Source organism: Lacerta agilis, chromosome 12 (assembly GCF_009819535.1).
Source record: "Lacerta agilis isolate rLacAgi1 chromosome 12, rLacAgi1.pri, whole genome shotgun sequence".
In the NCBI taxonomy this organism is placed as follows: domain Eukaryota; kingdom Metazoa; phylum Chordata; class Lepidosauria; order Squamata; family Lacertidae; genus Lacerta; species Lacerta agilis.
The window spans coordinates 32948363-32966810 of NC_046323.1; the positions used below are offsets into that span (position 1 = coordinate 32948363).

Sequence of the window (18448 nt, forward strand, 5' to 3'; positions counted from 1 at the left end):
CAAACCATGAGGAAAAGTACCCAATATTAACCATTTTTTATTTAACAGCTAAAAAGAAATAAATAAATACTACAACTTGTTTCATTGGAAACAGTTTTGAAGGTTAAAATCGCTGAAAGAAGCAGTTGCTCTAGAGCAGGAGGGGGAAACTTGTGGTCTTCCAGACACTGTTGCCCTAAAACTCCATTCATTCCTGACTGTTGACCTTGCTGGCTAGAGCCGATGGGAGTTGGGAGGCCAGCAAGATTTGGAGAGCCACAACTTCCCCTGGGGCCAACTGGGACATGCCTATTTGCCAGCTTCTCAGACACACACAAAAAAACACCATATACAAAAATAAATGTATGATTGCTCCATGTACACACAAAAATTGGACCACGAGCAAGCCTGCAACACACTAATTTCAGCTGTCTAAAACGCTATATGTGAATGTCTGAAAAATGTCCAGAGCCAAGCAGTAAATCAGTTATACTCGAGGGTCTGAAATGTCAAGTTCAAAGTCATTCCAAGACTGTTGTGACATATATGCAACATTAGAATCAATAATATGGGGCCTGGCTAATCAGTCTGAGCCGGGCTTCACCATCCTGGTGATCTCCAGCTTTCTGAGACTACAACTCTCAGCAACTCTAGCCAGCACAGGCTGGTCTAAGCCATTTGTTCCACCCAAGTCACTTCATTTTACTGGCTTGATCTGGACCTCCAGCATGTCTTAGACCACCTTTTCCTCCTCCAGTCCAGAAATGGAGATCCTGAAGCCCACCAGGAGTTGCTGGATTCCAACTCTCATCAAGTCAACTAGCATGGCCGACGATCAGGGATGATGGGAGACAAACAACTGGAGGGCCACGGGTTTCCTATCCCTGCTCAATGAAATGAGTTAGTTATTTGAAGTTATAAATAAGAATAATAATGATTGATGGGAAATTAGTTACAAAGTTACTAAAGTAAATTAGAATTGAACGCAGTAGAGAGAACGGGGGAAGTCCCCTATTTAAGATTTGAAATTAGAGTTAAACAATAAGTATATAATGTTCCTGTGTTCGTGTGTTAGGTCTGTATAAGTTTTCTTTCTTTTTTTATTTTTAGTTTGATATTGTATTTGTAGTGTTTTAATTGTATTTGTGTGATGTATTTCTGTGTTTTTGTTGTTTAATGTGGAAAATTAATAAAATTTCTATTAAAAAAAAAGAATTCCTATCCCTGCTCCAGTTCTTAGACCCCTCGTCTGCTTACAGTAGACCCAGATCCCCCGTTTTGTCAACACTTGACAAAGGGGGGAGGGGAATATTGCTACCTTGACACCCATCGCTTGCATTTTTCTCTTGTCATTGTTAGGAAAGGGTGAAATTCCTCTTCCTCTGTTATTGAATCAGCAACCACAGAATGCTTTTGATAAAGATTAGCCCAATTTTATTTCTTAACATAAAATCAACATTTTAATTTGATCTTATTAAATAAAACAAAATTAAACAAAAGCCCATTCAGCATTTCTGGTCATCATAGTGACGCTCAGTTGCATCTAAGACCGATGGGCTTAAACATTAAACGGAGCAGGCAGGTATGACTACATGCGTGATAGTGATCAACAGACTGTTACCAAATTAATTTTTATAACTGTCACCTGAGACGATGCCGCCTGAAGGGATGTGCAACTTTGATAATGAACTTGAGTTGGCCATTTGAGTTTAGCTTGTATAATGATGGTGAAGATCTGCAGGGGATTGCATTGGGCAGATTGACTTTAAGAAGGCCCCAATCCGCCTCTACAGGAGTCAGGGCTGCAACTCCAAGTCACATACACAGCCTATATTTAAAGCACATGGCTTCCCCAAAAGAATACTGGGAACGATAGTTTACCCCTGACAGAGCTACGATTCCCAGCACCCTTAAATTATAAACTGAGGAAGAGAGCTGGAACCTGTGTGAAGGGCCAAAGCCCCCAGAAAGCTGGAGTTACTGCACTCTTGTCTATTGTGTTGGCAACGGAGAGTCACATTTGGGACGTGTTCGCCCATGAAGCATGTTGCGTTGAATGTGGACACCCCTAGGGTTGGCTCTCAAGACTGTTTTACTGCTGCCTGCTGTACTGTTTAGTTGGTTTTCAGTTTTCTTATGATTTGTATCATTATCGTAAGCGGCTTGGAGTTTGAATGTTATCATAGACAAGATACACATATCCACAAATAAGCAAACAAGCAGAAAACAGTTAACAGGTTAGAGAGCAGCTCTCGGCATTCTGCTTTGGGTCTATCTCAATGAATGAATTTTTTTTTTTACGATGCCCACTTCCTATGCAGGCCTCTTAAATGAACATTAAACAGAATGTATCTGTGTGTGAATATGAGGAGCCGCTTGCTATTTTAACTCCCTTACTGCGAAAATTTGCTGACTTATTTCCTATCCTTTGTTCTGGGCTGCCTTCTCCTGTGACTACTTCAGGACAGTTCATAATATTCCGCATAAAGGTCTCCACATTCCCATCCCCTACCAAAACCCTTAAGGATTTCTCGCCTTGAGAGAAAGAAAGAGCTTCCTGTTCGGCAAAGCCCTAGCAAACACAATGTGCGTTGGAGAGCTCTCTAGTCCTTCTCCAGGCTCACAATGGTTGGCACCAGACAGCGTGGGGCAGTGACTAGAGCAAGGGGAGGGAGCCTCAGACCTGGGGGGTAGGGGGTCAAATGTGGCCCTTCAAGCCTCTTGGTCTGGAGCTCTTCCCAGGCCATACCCCTCACTGACTCTGCTTTGTACCTCAAGTGTTTTTGCCTGGCTTGTCTGTATCCTTGAACTCTGATGATGTCTCTTTATTGTCTGGATAGAAGACAAGAAAGGTGTGTATGGAAACTAGCCTGACCGTTGATTGTTAATTGAAACAAAGCATGTTTTCTATGCGACATCGATCAGTCAAGCACCTACAAAAGAAGATGCTTTGGGGATGCTTCAGTTATTATGGTGTCGGAAGCCTGCAGCCAACAGACGGAATGATGCGCTCACCACAATATATTGAGGTTCTACGAAAGAGAGTTTTATTCCAGAGCTGGAAAAGAAGTATCCTGACGGTACTGGGATATTGCAGCAGGACCTAGCCCCGTCACACATCGAAAGTGGTGAAGAAATTCACAACAGAGCAGCAAATACAGGTACTTGATTGGCCAGGGAATTCCCCAGACGTAAATCCCACTGAGAATTTGTGGGCTATATGCAAAAGTCGCCTCTGTGCTGTAGACTGTACGACCATAGAGGAGCTCATTCAGGCGCTGATTCAAGTGTGGTACAGGTATCCGAAAATCAACAGTGACTGTTTGAAACTGGTAGACTCCATGCCAAACCGTGTTCAAATGCTGCTTAAAAACAGCAGAGGTCATATCTGTTAATAATGTATGTATATGTGAGTTTTGCACAATTACTGCACTAAATTCAATGTTTGTTTGCATATTTGTTTGCATATTGTTTGTGGGTGCTTGACAGACTGATCGATGTGGCATAGAAAACATGCTTTGTCTCAATTAATTTGCACAAGGGTGTACAATGTGAAATTTACATCATTTGCTCCACCCGCTATTGCCTCTGTCCCTGAACCACCACTGGAATGTGGTCATCAGAAGAGAACAGTGCCTCAAGGCTGGAAAAAGTCCCCTATCCTAAGAGTGTCAGACATGGATTGGGGGGACCCTGGTGCAAATCCCTACACAGTCATGAAACTCCCCTGCTCTCTTCTGGTCAACCTTACCTAACAGACCTGTTGCTGAAATAAAATAAGGCAAGAGTAGAATAGAACCAAGTGCACCATTCTGACATCCTGGGACGAAGGATGGGCAATAAAAAAATATAGAGACCTCAGCCTGTGTGTGACTAAGAGACTGAGGCTAGAATCTGAGGCACACTTTACTTGGAACCAAGGGGCTGTGTTCACACAAAGCCTTTGAATCATACAGGAGTTGTGTTTTTTCACACTGTGCCTTCAGGGTTTGCCATTGTATACAACTTCACCAATAATGGCCTCTAAAGCAGCAGCCACTATTTGTGTTGCTCTCAGGGGCATACCTAGGGGTTCACCAGGTTGACCCCAACCAACAGCGCAGGCCCAGGGGCCGCAAGAATTGCATGTCTCCACTCTGGCTCGGAGTGGGGGCCATCGCAGAAGCCCTATGGAGCTTGCTCCCCAGTCAACTGGTGGCACAACTAGCACCTTGCAAAGGGAGCCCAGGTACACCTCTGGATGTGTTTTCAAATTCATGTACCAGTGTCCTCTATTCCCCTCCCCTCAATTACTGTTTACACACACACACACACACACACACACACACACACGAGAGGTACTGGAAAGTGGTGTGTTGATATACTGATTTACAGAGGATATATATGGGTACTGTATATAGATATGGATAAGTTACTGTACACCCTAGTAAACACGCATAGGATCCCGTCATAAAGTAAGTTGACAAGGACACTACAGAAAAGGCTTACCAGGGCAAATACAGAACTCACAGGTCCAGCTTTTTCTTTCGTTCTCTCCCAAGATTTGTTCTCTTCTGCATTGTCCCCCACACTTTATAAGACATGTTCAAAGAATAGGGTCTCATCATATGAACACTCGCCATGAGAAGAGGCGGCAGAAGAAGAGGATAAAAGCCAACCTATTTTTTTATTTTATTTTTAAGCAAGAGGAATAAAAAACTATGGACCAGACAGACACCAAACTGGCAAATGTAGAGAACCCGAACTTAGTAGAATATGTAAAGTCAGCCAAAAACCTTCAGGAAATGAGGCATAAGACTGAACACAGCAATTACATTTCCCAGAGGGAGAAAATATGCAGTGAGGAAAGCCAAGGACAGGGCCTGAAGGCAATCCGGTGGGGTGGGGGGGGAGAGAGATGGATGGAGATAATACACTCAGAGCACCGATTAGAAAAATTAAGGGAAAGCTGGATGAAGTAGGTTGATGTGGTAGAGACACCAGCAAAATCCTTGAGGTGCTCATATAGCAAAATGATTGATAGAATTGCAAGCAAGGCACAATGACTGCAGAAGACCAGCAACAGAGGAGGTCACCACTGGGAAACCGAAGGTCATACTTCATGCCTCACATGTCTCAAAGAGAGACTGAAAGCAGCTAACATGGTTGTGTTAGGATTTAGGAAAGGCCGCAATAGATAACACCCTGCCAATCCATGCTGATATGATAAGAAGTCTAGATAACCTTTGGAACACAACATCATGGATTAGGGCACAGCTGGCCCTACCATTAGGCAGAGCAAAGCAAGCCTGCCTCAGGCAGCAGATTGGAGCCATTGCTAAAGAACAGCAGGCTTTAATCTTGTCAAGTTTTGGTTCTTGTATTTGTAGTTTATATGTATCAGTTATATTATTTCATTGTAACACTGATTTTGACATGCTGGATTTCTTTAATTTTATTGATACGCACATAAATAAGTGCATTAATTTGACGGAATTTCAGGTAACTTGCACAAGGTGCAAGCCTCTATTTGGAAACCACATTGATGACAGCTATGTCTTAAAGTCACTGTGGGTCACTAGGCGAATGCCGTGGAGAGCTGTCCAAGTTTCCATAGAGACTGCTTATAACGTAACTGGTGAAGCCATGCTTAGAGAATTGCATGGTTGGACCTACAAGCAGCCAACCCATACATAGCCACATGATAAAAATGCATGTGAGCTTCTTTTAAGGAAATGATTTAGATGGTCACACTGCAGTTCACTGTGAGCTGCTGCAGATTATGAAGGATAATGTTACAGCTGAGCATTAAGAAAAGCTGCATTCATTCTTTTACACTCTTTACACGTGGGAATGGGGTGGCGAAGACCCGGGACTTGCTTGACAGCTGTTGTTTCTGCTTTGTGAAATGCTTAAAGCAGGTGGCATGCTGACCTGGCCAAAAACCTGTCTTGGTCTCAAAATCTGGTGCCATTGTTGATGAAACAGTTGTGAACTTGGTTGGTTGCTGTCTCCATTTCACTTCTTTTCACTGACTTGGGGGGAGTCAGTGTTGTTTCAAGTCATAGAGATAACTGCATCACTTACAGTCCATACTGTTGTGGCTTGAGGATCCCACCCTTTGGTTTAATAGCGTTGCCCGAAAGTGGCGGAAAAAAATATTTCAGAATTCCTTGCACCAGCCTGAAATTTTGGGCAACCACAACCAAAAGGTCAGACAACAGCCTTTTTATTGGGATAAAAAGTGTTGAGTAGTGGGTCGATGGATGAAGACACAGCTCTTAAAACAACCAGCTCTTTATTTCAGCTCCGAGTCCTGGACTGAACAACAGCTTAGCCGCCTGGCTTATATAGCACTCAGTAACTTGCAACTGTAACAAACTCCCTTTAGCTGCCCAATCCATGAACAGCACACTCAATTCTTCATTTGCATGTTGGGGGGACCTGAGTGGAAACCGCAGCCACTGTGGGCAGATTGAGAACTGCAGTTAAACTTAATACATAACAAAAAGAAAATATTTCATGTAACGGCATCATATGCCAGGGCCTCAAGACCGCTGGGATATTTTTTTGACCCTTCAAAGTTACATTTTCTTCTTCTTCTTCTTCTTCTTCTTCTTCTTCTTCTTCTTCTTCACAGATATAATTCTGGGTTTTCAAGAAGGAGGCAAGCCTCTGGAGTGACAAGATTGTTTGATACATGCATATACGTTTGATAATCATCAGTTTCTTCTTTCTACCCTGGCACAGGATATCTGCAGAGCTACACTTGGCTTACAGTGATAGCAGAGAGGTCCAAGAGATGTGCAGGTCTTCCTCAGTCCAGGCTGTCAGTCTAAGCCATGAGGTAGGAAACTTGCTTCAGCGCAAGGGCCACAATTCTTCAAAAGTGAAGTTCCAGGGGCCACATGCCAGTGGCAAAATCGGTAAAATCAATGGATGTTACTCTTTGTCCAAAAACTACCGTACATTTGAGTCACACAGAGGTTTCAACACATGCAAGCACACCTCTCTATCTTCCATCCAGACAAACAAGAGGCATTATGGCAGCAGTTTAAGGGCACCTTCCCATCAGGCAAAACACCTGAAGAAGCTTTAGAGGTGGGACAATGAGGTGGTGTAAGAGAAGACATATGGCCAAAGCACAACATTCCCTCTTTCCCTCCCAGGCCTCCTCCTCTAAGCAGGAATGGACTGTCCTATCTCTCACTGGCCACACTGCAGTTGACTTGGTACTGTGTCTATTAAGACTATTATTAGGGCTCAGGCACAAAAAGGCAACTTGAAAGACCCCCTACAACAGATTGAGTGTGACTTTATGTAGGAGTTTCGCGTAGGCTGAATTCCAAGCCTGTTTACAAGCCATTCGTTAAGCGCAAACTGGAACAGACTTCAGAATATTAAGCTATTAGAAAACATAAAAAATCCGTAGCTGCTGAGAGGGGAAAGAGGATTTTTCAGAAGCATTAAAGGACACTTCTGAAATCTCTGAGCTTTGACATTTTCTGCCACCTAGGTAAGAATTAATGGGCGTAAATAAAGAAGAATTATCATTTCAGAATGTTCAGAGCAGGCAGAACTTGCTTCAGCTTCTAGAAATGCAGAGGTAAATCCCATTGGCATCACATCTGTGGCACCCACGCCTAAGCAACTGCAGGAGAATGTCGGTAAATACTCTCAGCTGTCGTTTGTTCAGCAGATGCATCAAGGGAGTAAAAGGTGCACTAAAGGAGGAAGAGGAGATTGCACAGCAGCCAAATGATTTCCCCACCCCCACCCCCCGCATCTGTCTTCACAGTGGTAGATACAGGGCACGTCCCTGCACCTGTGCGGAAATTTTCAGGAAGGGAGTCTCAGGAACTGAGGCAAATGGTGGTGACAAGAGACAAAATTCCAGGACTTATTGACAAATTAAAAACAATCACCATGTCCAGACTGGCATCCACCCAAAAGTCCTGAAAGAACTCAAATGCAAAACTGTTTACCTGTTAAATTAAAAAATATTAATGTCCCTGTGATCAGCTTCCATATCCAAGGACTGGAAAGTGAGCAATGTAATTTGTTTTTAAGGTATGCAGAAAGGATCCAGGAAATTGCAGGCTGTTTAGCTTAGTGTCTGTTGCTAGAAAACGGGTGGAAAGCATAGTTAAAGATGAAATTACCAAGCACATAGAACAGGGGTCAGCAACCTTTATCAGCTGTGGGCCGGTCCACTGTCCCTCAGACCTTGTGGTGGGCCGGACTATATTTTGAAAAATAATAATGCATGAAATCCTATGCCCCACAAATAACCCAGAGATGCATTTTAAATAAAAGCACACATTCTACTCATGTAAAAACACCAGGCAGGACCCACAAATAACCCAGAGATGCATTTTAAATAAAAGGACACATTCTACTCATGTAAAAACATGCTAATTCCCGGACCTTCCGCGGGCCGGATTTAGAAGGTGATTGGGCCGCATCCGGCCCATGGGCCTTAGGTTGCCTACCCCTGACATAGAAGAACAAATCATGCTGAAGCAGCACGGCTTCTGCAAAGGTAAACACACTCTTTTTCAAAACAATACCAAGAAAAAAAGGGGAAAAAACTCATTGGTTGTCGCCAGCTGCTGTGCATTACCCCAAGCAGCAAAGTTTGCAGTCTGCTTCTGGAAGATGCTCAAGCTCTGGCAAACATCTACAGAAAGGGAACAGCCAGCAAACAGTTTTCTGCATGTTGTTTGCTCTAATTTGCCACTCCAGGTACTACGCTACTGATCTAAGAAATCATGACAGAGCACAGAGGAAGAGTTTTCTAAGTTATGCTGGGCCAAAGCCATACAGGACGCCCTCTCTCTCTCTCTCTCTCTCTCTCTCTCTCACTCACTCTCACTCTCTCCTAGCACCATGGAACTCTGTGCAAAACACTATAGCTAATATTGCTTTAAGGGACCACAGTGACCCAAACCCCATCGGCAATGAGGATGTTGCATGAAGCCCAGAAGTCAAATCACCAAATATCTCGATCTGAATAAACAGAGACACATTGTCCTAAAAATAGAATAAAGGAAGTATCAACTGTGTCTGCTCAAAGAAGCATGCTGGGGTTTATCACAGCGATGTGAAATTTTCTGGGGTAATCATCGAGCGAGTTCAAGGCATTTCAGTTTAGATCAACTCTAATCTCAGAATGAACCTATAAGAACCGACATTAAGTTAGACTGCATGTCTGCGGGGCTGGGGGGGGGGGGTGGTGGAAAATCACCATACAAATTAAACAAATTCTGTCAAAGTTTGCATTAGCCCTGTTAAGTAAAGCTGTACAAACCAAGTCCTCTGCAAAACCCACAAACACTTCAAAGCAGCTCTTATCACAACATGTATTTTAGTATTCCTTTCCATGTTTATGTTCACATTACAAATACAATAAATAACAATGAAGATCAACCATAAGCAGCAGATAGCTAAAAGCTTCCTAGCAAATATCATGGAGAAGGCACCGGGTGCAACTTTCTGGTAAGGCTCTTCCATAGCTAGCTAGGGTAGCACTACCCCATCTAGACTGGTTTTTTTGGAGTGGGGGACGCTAATAAATTGGCCTTAGATTTTATTATACAGGTAGCCAGAAATCTGCAACCTCCTCAGCTTGTCTGAGAAGTTGTTTTCATAGGTCCAAAGAGTCAGCTAATCAAATAAACAGAAAGTAACAAAACCCTCTGCCCTTATCAAACCCATACATAACACAGAAAGCTGCCTTGTATTAAGTCAAAGCAATGGCCCATCCAGCTTAGCACTGTCTACACTGACAGTCAGCAGCTCTCCAGCTTTCCAGGCAGAGGACATTCCCAGCCCTACCTGGAGATGCCGGGGATTGAACCCAGGGCCTTCTGCATGCATGGCAGATGTTTTACCACTGAGCTATGCAAGGCCCTTCCCCAAGCGCAGCAATATTTACTCTGGCTGGCAGCTAGTGGTTTTGGATTGGGGTCTTTACCCAACCCACCTGATGCTGTTCACTGTTCCTGGGTTTTGAACCCAAACTCTCCTGCATGGGCTCTTCTATTGAGTGTACTACATATTACATATACCACTTCTGGAAAGGGAGCCCCAGTCCTCCAAACTGTTGTGTTGACCTTACCTAATGAAGCTGGACTAAACAGGAGTACCAACATATATAACAGATAAACATGGGTTCCCAAATATAGGAATGAATAAGTAAGAACTGGATTATAATATCAAATAGATGGCACCTCAAAACAAGGCTACTGCTTGTATTGCCAACACTTTATCCACCACCACCCCTTACAGCTGATACTACTGGTAAATCACTCTATAGAGCTTGCTCAGTGTATAAATCCATCTATATTAGGAAGTACAGTAAAACAAAAAAAAAATAATCCATTGGGTTTGGTATCTTGACAAACCATACAGCAGTAAGCCCTGGATTTTCAACTACTGATGACAGAACTTGACCACTCTATTCACCATAAATCAATGTTCTCTGCTCACTCAAGGGTGACATAGCTGAAAGCAGAAAAGAGGTCAACTTTTCAAAGAGGAAGAGAGAGAGCAAGTCCTCACGACAGCAGCTAGATAATAACAGCTGACTCTCCATCTTTAAACCTTTCCCTTGATTTACAAATCAAGCTATTCTGTAGCTGCTGCATTTTATAGTTCCTTTGTCTAGATATTGGGTTAAGCCAATCTTTAAGTCATCTTAGCAATAAGACAGAAGCCTGAAGAGACACAAGAAACTGTAAAAAAAATTTTTAAAGGAATGATCTGGCAAATGTATCAAGAATTCTATAGGAATTTAGCTACTACAGTCATAAAAGAATTCTGCGGCGCACATATTTTCCATGTTATCATTCATTCGATAACCAACAACCTGATCCTATGAGAATAGGAAACAAGTATGTCAATTGGACTTACTCCCACTCAAGAACGACAGGATGTACTTTCATTCCACATTATGGTATAAATTTTAATTGCAAAATCGTGAACATAGCATCACTTAGGCCTCTTAGCCTTACTTCACAGTCCTTCAACAAGTTACAAATACCGCAGCTGAGATGGGAAATCCCCTCCTTACAGTGTTGGACCACAGCTCCCATCATCCCTCACCACTGGCCATGCTGGCTGAGGCTGATGGGAGCTGGAGTCCTATAGCATCTGCAAGAACACAACTTCTTCACCACTGTACCACAGTATCCCAAGTCATGTTTTATGGGAACCTAGTGGCAATATGAATTTTACGTTCACCAAAACAACGGGCATTGATTAATGTTTCCAAAACCAGCTAAAAACCCAATTGCCACAACACAGGGCAGCTATGCAAACTCCAGTCCCACTAAAATCAACGGGGCTTAAGTTTACCTCTCTCCCCATGCTGCATTGTTACATTATTGTGCGTGTGAAATGAGAATATTAACACCTATTTGCACAGGGCATATCCAAATGAGTATCATTTATAAACAAAATCTGGTAGATTAGCAATTTGTTTCAACTCATTGATCAGTTTTTCAGTCATAATAGGAATTCTTCACACACAAACACACGCAAGACCACTTTGTGGAGTCACTAAGAAAGCAAAACAACAAAAGCAGCAGTCAAAAGTTCAAGAAGTCAAAGCAAAACTGATCTTGTCAAAATAAGAATCAGACCACAGGGCTAGAGCTTACGGGGTTTTTTGGGGGGGTGGGGGTGGGGGAGGTTAAGAGTGCATAGAGCAGAAGGGAGGGAATGATTTATTCAGAAACAATGACAGAACAGTAGTAAAAGCACAATTGTAATCTATCTTTTATTGGATATAGAATAGCGTCACTTAAAGGTCACTTGCCTTTACATGCATACCCACCAAAAGTGGAGGCTGGGACTGTTACCATGGTGCCACTTGCTTTCTCATCCTTATTACTGGTGGGATGTTATTAGCCTGCCTTGATGAAGCTTTTTTACAAGAATAAGCACAAATGCCCTTGATGGTTTCATTACCAGCTACTTTGCAGTCAACCCTGCAGCAGTTAATTAAACTAAAAAAATGAACCCTTCCCACCCCTAAAAAAACCCCTAGTTTGCTGCAAGTTAACATAAATATAAGCCACAGCAGATCACAGGCTTTTGAGAGGGTCTCTTTCTAAAAGATGCAAAAGGAAGCCTGGGGAGAAGGGAAAACATTCTTGTAACAATGAAGGATAGATATGCACATGGGACCTTGACGGGTGATTGAGCATCTCTCCCACCTCCAGCACTGTTTGTGGAAGTGGCAGGTTTACAGCACACAGGTGCATTTTGTGGATGGAAGGATATGCAGCAAATAGGTTAGAGCTGCTTTACTGGGCAAAAACTGGTTCCACTAATAATAAGGCCTAATAAGTGCTAATCTTACAGATTTGGCTTCAGCATCATCTATGCTCCCTCTAATCTTAAGGCTTTTGCCATATAGGATTATTTGTGCCGGTGGTAGGGAATGGATAAAATCAGCATGGCAAGAAATGAGAATCGCATATGGTCACCTCTGAACAGATGAGCCCAAAGCGTGACTAGCAAGCGACACACGCTGCTTTTGTATTTGCAAAGCCTGCAAAAAGGGCCCTGTGTAAAGACTACAGGACGGGCAGCTCTCTGAAAGCTGCTTTCCCCAGGGGAAGAATCTTAATAGAGCCAGGCGGGAGAGAAGAGAATCTAAAAACCTTCGAGGGCAGGGGTTGTCGCTGCCAAGATGGGTCCATAAAAGATAGCCAATGCCACCAAAAGAAAGGTGTGTGTGTGTGTGTGTGTGTCACACAACCTGAAAGGCCACAGGAACAAAACCAACCACAATACAACAAACACCTGGTGGAGCGCGAAGAAAGGCACTAAGTGGCAGCAGGAAGGGGTTTTAGCAAGAAGCGAAGCCCTGTGGAACCAGCAGTGCAGAACAGTTTGTCAAGGGGTCTTTTTCCGGGGGGGGGGGAATTCAAAGGTTTGCCAGATGGCCCTTCTTCCCCCACGTTTTTTGGGGAGTCAGGCAGCCCCTTCTTGCATAATACAGCAGATAATTTTATTTCAGGACCTTGTGAGACCTGCAGAACAGAAAGGCTCCCATTCGTCCTTATTTCGATTCAACCCAGTAACCCCAGAATCGAAGCAGCCCTCCCACTCCAGAAGAAACATGCACGCAGAGGCCAGCCTAAGACCAATCCGAATCCTCAAAGAGGAAGCAACTGGCCGGGGGGGGGGGGAGAGGAGAGAAGCGCCCATCACCGTGTCAGCATCGCGACAAGAGTCAAGGGGGAGGAGGGGACTCAAGACTTGCGCAGAAAAAGCCTGCGAAGGGAGGCAAGGGAGGACTCGGGGGGGCGGGGGCGGGAGAGAAGGCGGAAAAGCAAAGCGAAGCGTGCGGAAAGCACAAAGCCGAAGCGGAGGCTGCAGTAACAATAGCCTCCGGGGCGGCGGATTCCGAGCCAGGCGCCCCGCCGCCGCCGCCACCGAGCGCCCCGCAGCTCACTTCGGCGGCGATGGGCGTCACGGTGGGCGCCGCCCCCTTGCGCCGAGAGAAGCAGCTACCTCCGGCGACCGATCGGGGCTCCTTCTCTCTATGCAGCAACCCCCGGATCCCTCCAGGCGCCCCCCCGGTCCGCCCCCCCCCCAGCATTAATGCAGCCCGCCATCCCGAGACCCTTCCCGGGGTGCGCGCTGGGCGCTGCGGTTCGCCGTCGCAGCGGCACAAAAGCGGGCCCCCCTCGCACCGACCTTGAGCGGCGCCGGGCGCTCCTAAGGTTTTGGTCACCGCCTTCCACACGTTGCAGCCCAGCAGGCACAGCAGAAGCGCCGCCGCCGCCTTGCTCATTTTCCCCCGCCGTGGCAACAGCGGCCGCCGCCGCCGCCGCCACCGGGAAAGGAGGAGGAGGAGGCGGTGGAGAAGGAGGAGGTGGGAGGGAGGGAATTGCCGGAGCCGCTGCCCAGCAGAAGGGGGAGGAGGAGGAGAAAGAGCCGCATCAGGGGCTGGCCCGCTCCGCGCCTCCCTCCGCGCTGCCCGCTGCCGCCCCGCTTGCCCTCTCCGGTTGCTGCCGCCGCCGCTGCTGCTGCATCGTTGCCCCTGCGCTGCGCCCCGGCAGCATCCCGCGCGCCTTCCTCCCACCACTGCGGCTGGGTGGGCTGCGAGGGGGAGCGCACGGCGGGTGGGTCTCCCTCCAGAGGCGTCGAGGCTCCTCCACCGCCACCATCAGCTACTTAACCCCTTCCTCCCTCCCTCGCTCCCTTCCCCAGGCTCTCTCCCCGGTTTCCAAGAGCGGAGTCCGGGGGTCGGAGCTCCACCTGGCGGCTGGCGAAGGGCTTGCTTCCGCCCGCACAAAAGCCCGCTTCGGATCGGGGAAAGGGCTTGCCGTTGTTGCCCCGGGGAGGCAGGTGGTCGCCAGCCCCCGCCGGCCTCCCTGACCCTCGGCACGCCTTAAAGATGAGTCCCGCTATGAACCTGCGCGTGAATAGAGATCGTTCAATGGATTCCTACTCTGAAGGAAGCCCACACCCCAACACCTTTAACAGGTGAGGGAGGGGGGATTTTGACCCCCCCCCCAGGTTACAGAAACGGCATTACTGATCAAGGGACCAGCATTATCAATCATGTTAGGTGCCAATTGAAAATAAATAAATGTTCAGGCCTCTGAATGCATTTACATTTTGCAGAAAAGTTCTCTTTTCGCGGTTGCTATCACAAACCAGAGTTTATGCTACACTCAACTTTTGATGGGGGAATGCCACCTGAAAACCTACTTCTTGAAAAAAAAAAATCTGGAGCAGAGGTGGAAAAGCTCCGACCCAAGAGCCCAATGCATCCCTGTTGGCAATAATAATAATAATAATAATAATAATAATTTTATTATTTGTACCCAACCCATCTGACTGGGTTGCCCCAGCCACTCTGGGCGACTACCAGCATATACAGAAACACAATAAAACATTGAAAGCTTCCCAACACATTAGGGGCCTGGGACACACACTTCTCTTCAAGCCACAAGGCTTGCCAGCCCAACTTTGCCCCCTTGACTGACTGTTTTTACCTGACTGGAATATGTTCTTGTACTCTGATAAGGCCTCTTGCTTGCTGAGATGGAGGATAAAGAAAAGTGTATGTGTGTGTGTGTAAAACTAGACTTAAGGCAATATTTGATGCTCCTGTTTTTCCCAGTGTACACCCACCACTGGCATGTGACCTAGGACTGCCATATTTCAAACAGGAGACAGAAAAGTTGTTGAGCATTTTTTAAATAGTTTTTTTTTTATAGTTGTGCTGTTTTTATGGAACGTTTTCCAGGACATTTGGCCTGATGTATTCCGGATATGTGCGGGAAATTCTGGACGTATGGCAACCCTAATGTGACCTCTTAATTTTGCTCAGAAGGAAATGTGAAAAAGGTCCCCCACTTCTGATAGAGATGATGGCTGAATTGCTGATGTGGGTGGGCTCTCTTAGTCTAAGGCAGGGGTTGTCAACCTGGTCCCCACCGCCCACTAGTGGCCGTTTCAGGATTCTAGGTGGGCGGTAGGGGGTTCTACGGCAAAAGCTGAATCCTCCTTCCATTGAGCACTGGTGGGCGGTAAGGAAATTTTACCATCAAGAAAGATGCATTTGTGGGCGGTAGGTATAAAAAGGTTGATTACCCATGGTCTAAGGTATCTTGTTTACCTTTCATCCTGTGAAAACATAAGTCAGTTTTCCCCCACTGGTTGCCAAGGCATGGTAGAATGTGTGGCTTCTGGCTTTGAGTCTCTATGCCGGGCTTGAACTCGCATCTGCCCCAGCCAGTATCTCCAGTCTGCCGGTGGTGGAACACCCCTCCCGCCCACTGGTGAGAAAGAGGCGTTTCAGCCCATGGCTTAACCATTCATTTTCCCTGGGCAGAGAAGACAAGCAGGCTTTGGGGCTCTTATTTGAGTCACCTTTTTAGTGGGTTGAGTTGGATCTGCCCTTTTATACATATTATTGCTGAGCATTTTAGGTTGTTTTTACTCTAGTTTTTACTCTTGTTTTTAATATATATTTTTCAGTAACTTTCGTGGGGAAAAAAGGAACTAAATTATCACAATAAATTAACACTGCATGTTGTTACCATGCAGCAGAAGCACCAATAAACAAGCTTCAAACCCCCCCCCCCCCAGTGAAGCCCTCTTCCCCATCTAGAGATCCATTTGGATATTTGCTTTCATCTTCCTCTTTGCAGGAACAGAACTGTAAGGAACAGGAAAAGTTCTGTGTCTGCCCGAAGAGAAAAATGGATGACCTAAGAGCAAATGCCAACTGTGTTGCATCACAGAAAACAAAGCTGTTCAATGTGCTCATGAAATCGAAATTACAGGTGTGTGCCAGCTTAGCTCCTGACCCTTGTTAACACATTAAAACACACACACACACACACACACACACACACACACAAACACCCACCATTAATACATTATCTGACTGTAAATGTGTCTGGCTGTTTTTGTCAAATTGGTGCAGAATGTCCTCTGTGTACCAAAAACTTACCGGATGGTTGAAGGGCAGGGTGAAATGTTTTCTTTCAAAGCCTACTTTAAAACTACTGTTATTGTGCCCTGGGTCACGTAAACAAGCTCAGCACTAATTGCAGTGAAACTTTCTCTCTCTCTCTCTCTCTCTCTCTCTCTCTCCCTCTCCCTCCCTCCCTCCCTCCCTTCTCTCTCTCTCTCTCTGGCAAATGTTTGTGGGAAAGCAGGTGCCTCTCTGGGAAGACTGCCTAGTATTTGAATTGCAGTGAGATGCCCAACATCATTATTATTATTATTATTATTATTATACTGCCCTTTATCAAAAGATCCCACCTAGAGCAGGAGTATCCAATGTGTTGCCCTCCAGATGTTGTTAGATTACATATGGCAGTATCCATTATCATTGGCCCTGCTGGCCAGTGCTGGTGGGAGTTGTAGTCTAATAACATATTGGAGGGCGCTATGTTGGTTATCTCTGATGCTCAGGTTCCTTTCCTCTGATGTTCAGGTTCCTTCAGTTACAATGAGGTAAAGGGACTCCCAAGGGAGGATGTATCATAAAGAAAGGGCATTCTGTTCAGGAGAGTCATACTTTTTCATCAAGAGCACAGACAACCAACCAGGGTAGACTGGCTCCATGATTCTGTGAGCAAGGCATATAAATTTTATATATAAAACCTAAAGACACCATCTTTTCCTTCACCTCAGGCAGCAAAATGTCACTGTCTGGGCTTGACTTCAGTGCCAGTCCTACCACACCCTGGTACAAGGTTCTCCCCCAGCTCCTGGCCCAGCTTCTCCCCCAGCCCAGCTTTTTCTCTTTCCAAACACTCCTTAGTTCCCACATCTCTGGTCCTATCTACAACATACATTTAAATCACATGACACCTCCCCCAAAGAGTCCTGAGCACTGTAGCTTAACCCTCACAGAGATATAATTCATAGCACCCTTAACAAACTACAGTTCCCTGGATTCTTTGAGGGGAAGCTACCTGCTTTGAATGTATGGTGTGGATGTGATCTCTGTTTTTCTCCTTCCCTGCTGTATCCACTGGCTCGTCCATCTGGCTTCAGTTCACTTACCTGTTGGCCTTGTCCACCATCCAGGCCATTTCCCCCTGTCCTGTGTCTCCTTCCCCAGCCTCTGCCTCTAGACCCCACTTCTGGCCAACTATCTCAGCCCACAATTTACATGGAGACTTTTGAATTCTTGACTTTCAAACCTACTACGAAGCCTACCAACCCAGGCAATCACTTAGTCGCATATAGGGTTGGGTAACGATGCAAGACTATGGAACCCAGCTCCAGTCCTTGGAAGCTGGTTTGTTACCATTCTTCAAAGCATATACACCGTACATTTAAAGCAGCTCTTGCAAATGAATCCTGAACACTGCTTTTACCTTCCAGTGAGCCTGCAATTCCCAGCAGCCTTAACAAACGACAGCTCCCAGGACTTGGGAAAGACCTGCTTTGAATGTGTTTTAAATGTAGAGTGTATGCAGCCGTAATTCCTAATCTTTTCAAAAGAGCAACTTCGAAAATATCAAGAATGTGGGCCAATAAACGAGCCCCTGCTCTCTCTTCTTTAATTCCCATTCTAAACCCCTTTTTCTAAGGACTGAAATCATTGCAAGCAGTTGGTGGCTTGGACGAGCAAGAGATTATATAGACTCAACAATGTGCTTCTTCATAACCATCCCTTTTCTGAACAGCTGTTGACACTGTCTTGTGCAATACTTGTCTTTGATGATTTCAGACACATCAAGTGTGACATATTAGCACTAATCCTGAGACATAGTCTTCAGAATATTATGCCCTCACCGATTCTGAATAATTAGTTTCCATCTGCATAGTTCACAAGGTTTTTGCTTTTTCTATATTAAATGTATTAATTAAAATCATGGGCTGGAAATACTGAAGGACAAGGGGAAGGAAATTTCACCTGAAAAGTAGTCCACAGTATGGATTAAGGAATGGAAAACGGAGTTCACTAAATATGACCACTGCTTACCTTGACACCTGC

The 18448-nt window shown here is 45.3% G+C and overlaps 1 protein-coding gene across 2 annotated transcripts in view; it reads right to left on the bottom strand.

The window, feature by feature from the left end:
* FAM171A1 (family with sequence similarity 171 member A1) overlaps window positions 1-13974 on the bottom strand; it is an 85128-nt gene extending 71154 nt beyond the window's left edge. For both annotated transcript variants that reach the window (XM_033164956.1, XM_033164955.1), the window contains exon 1: window positions 13672-13974. In XM_033164956.1, coding sequence (XP_033020847.1) covers window positions 13672-13768 — 97 coding nt within the window. In that variant the 5' untranslated portion in view covers window positions 13769-13974. The remainder of the gene's footprint in view (window positions 1-13671) is intronic.
* Window positions 13975-18448: the final 4474 nt, after the last annotated feature.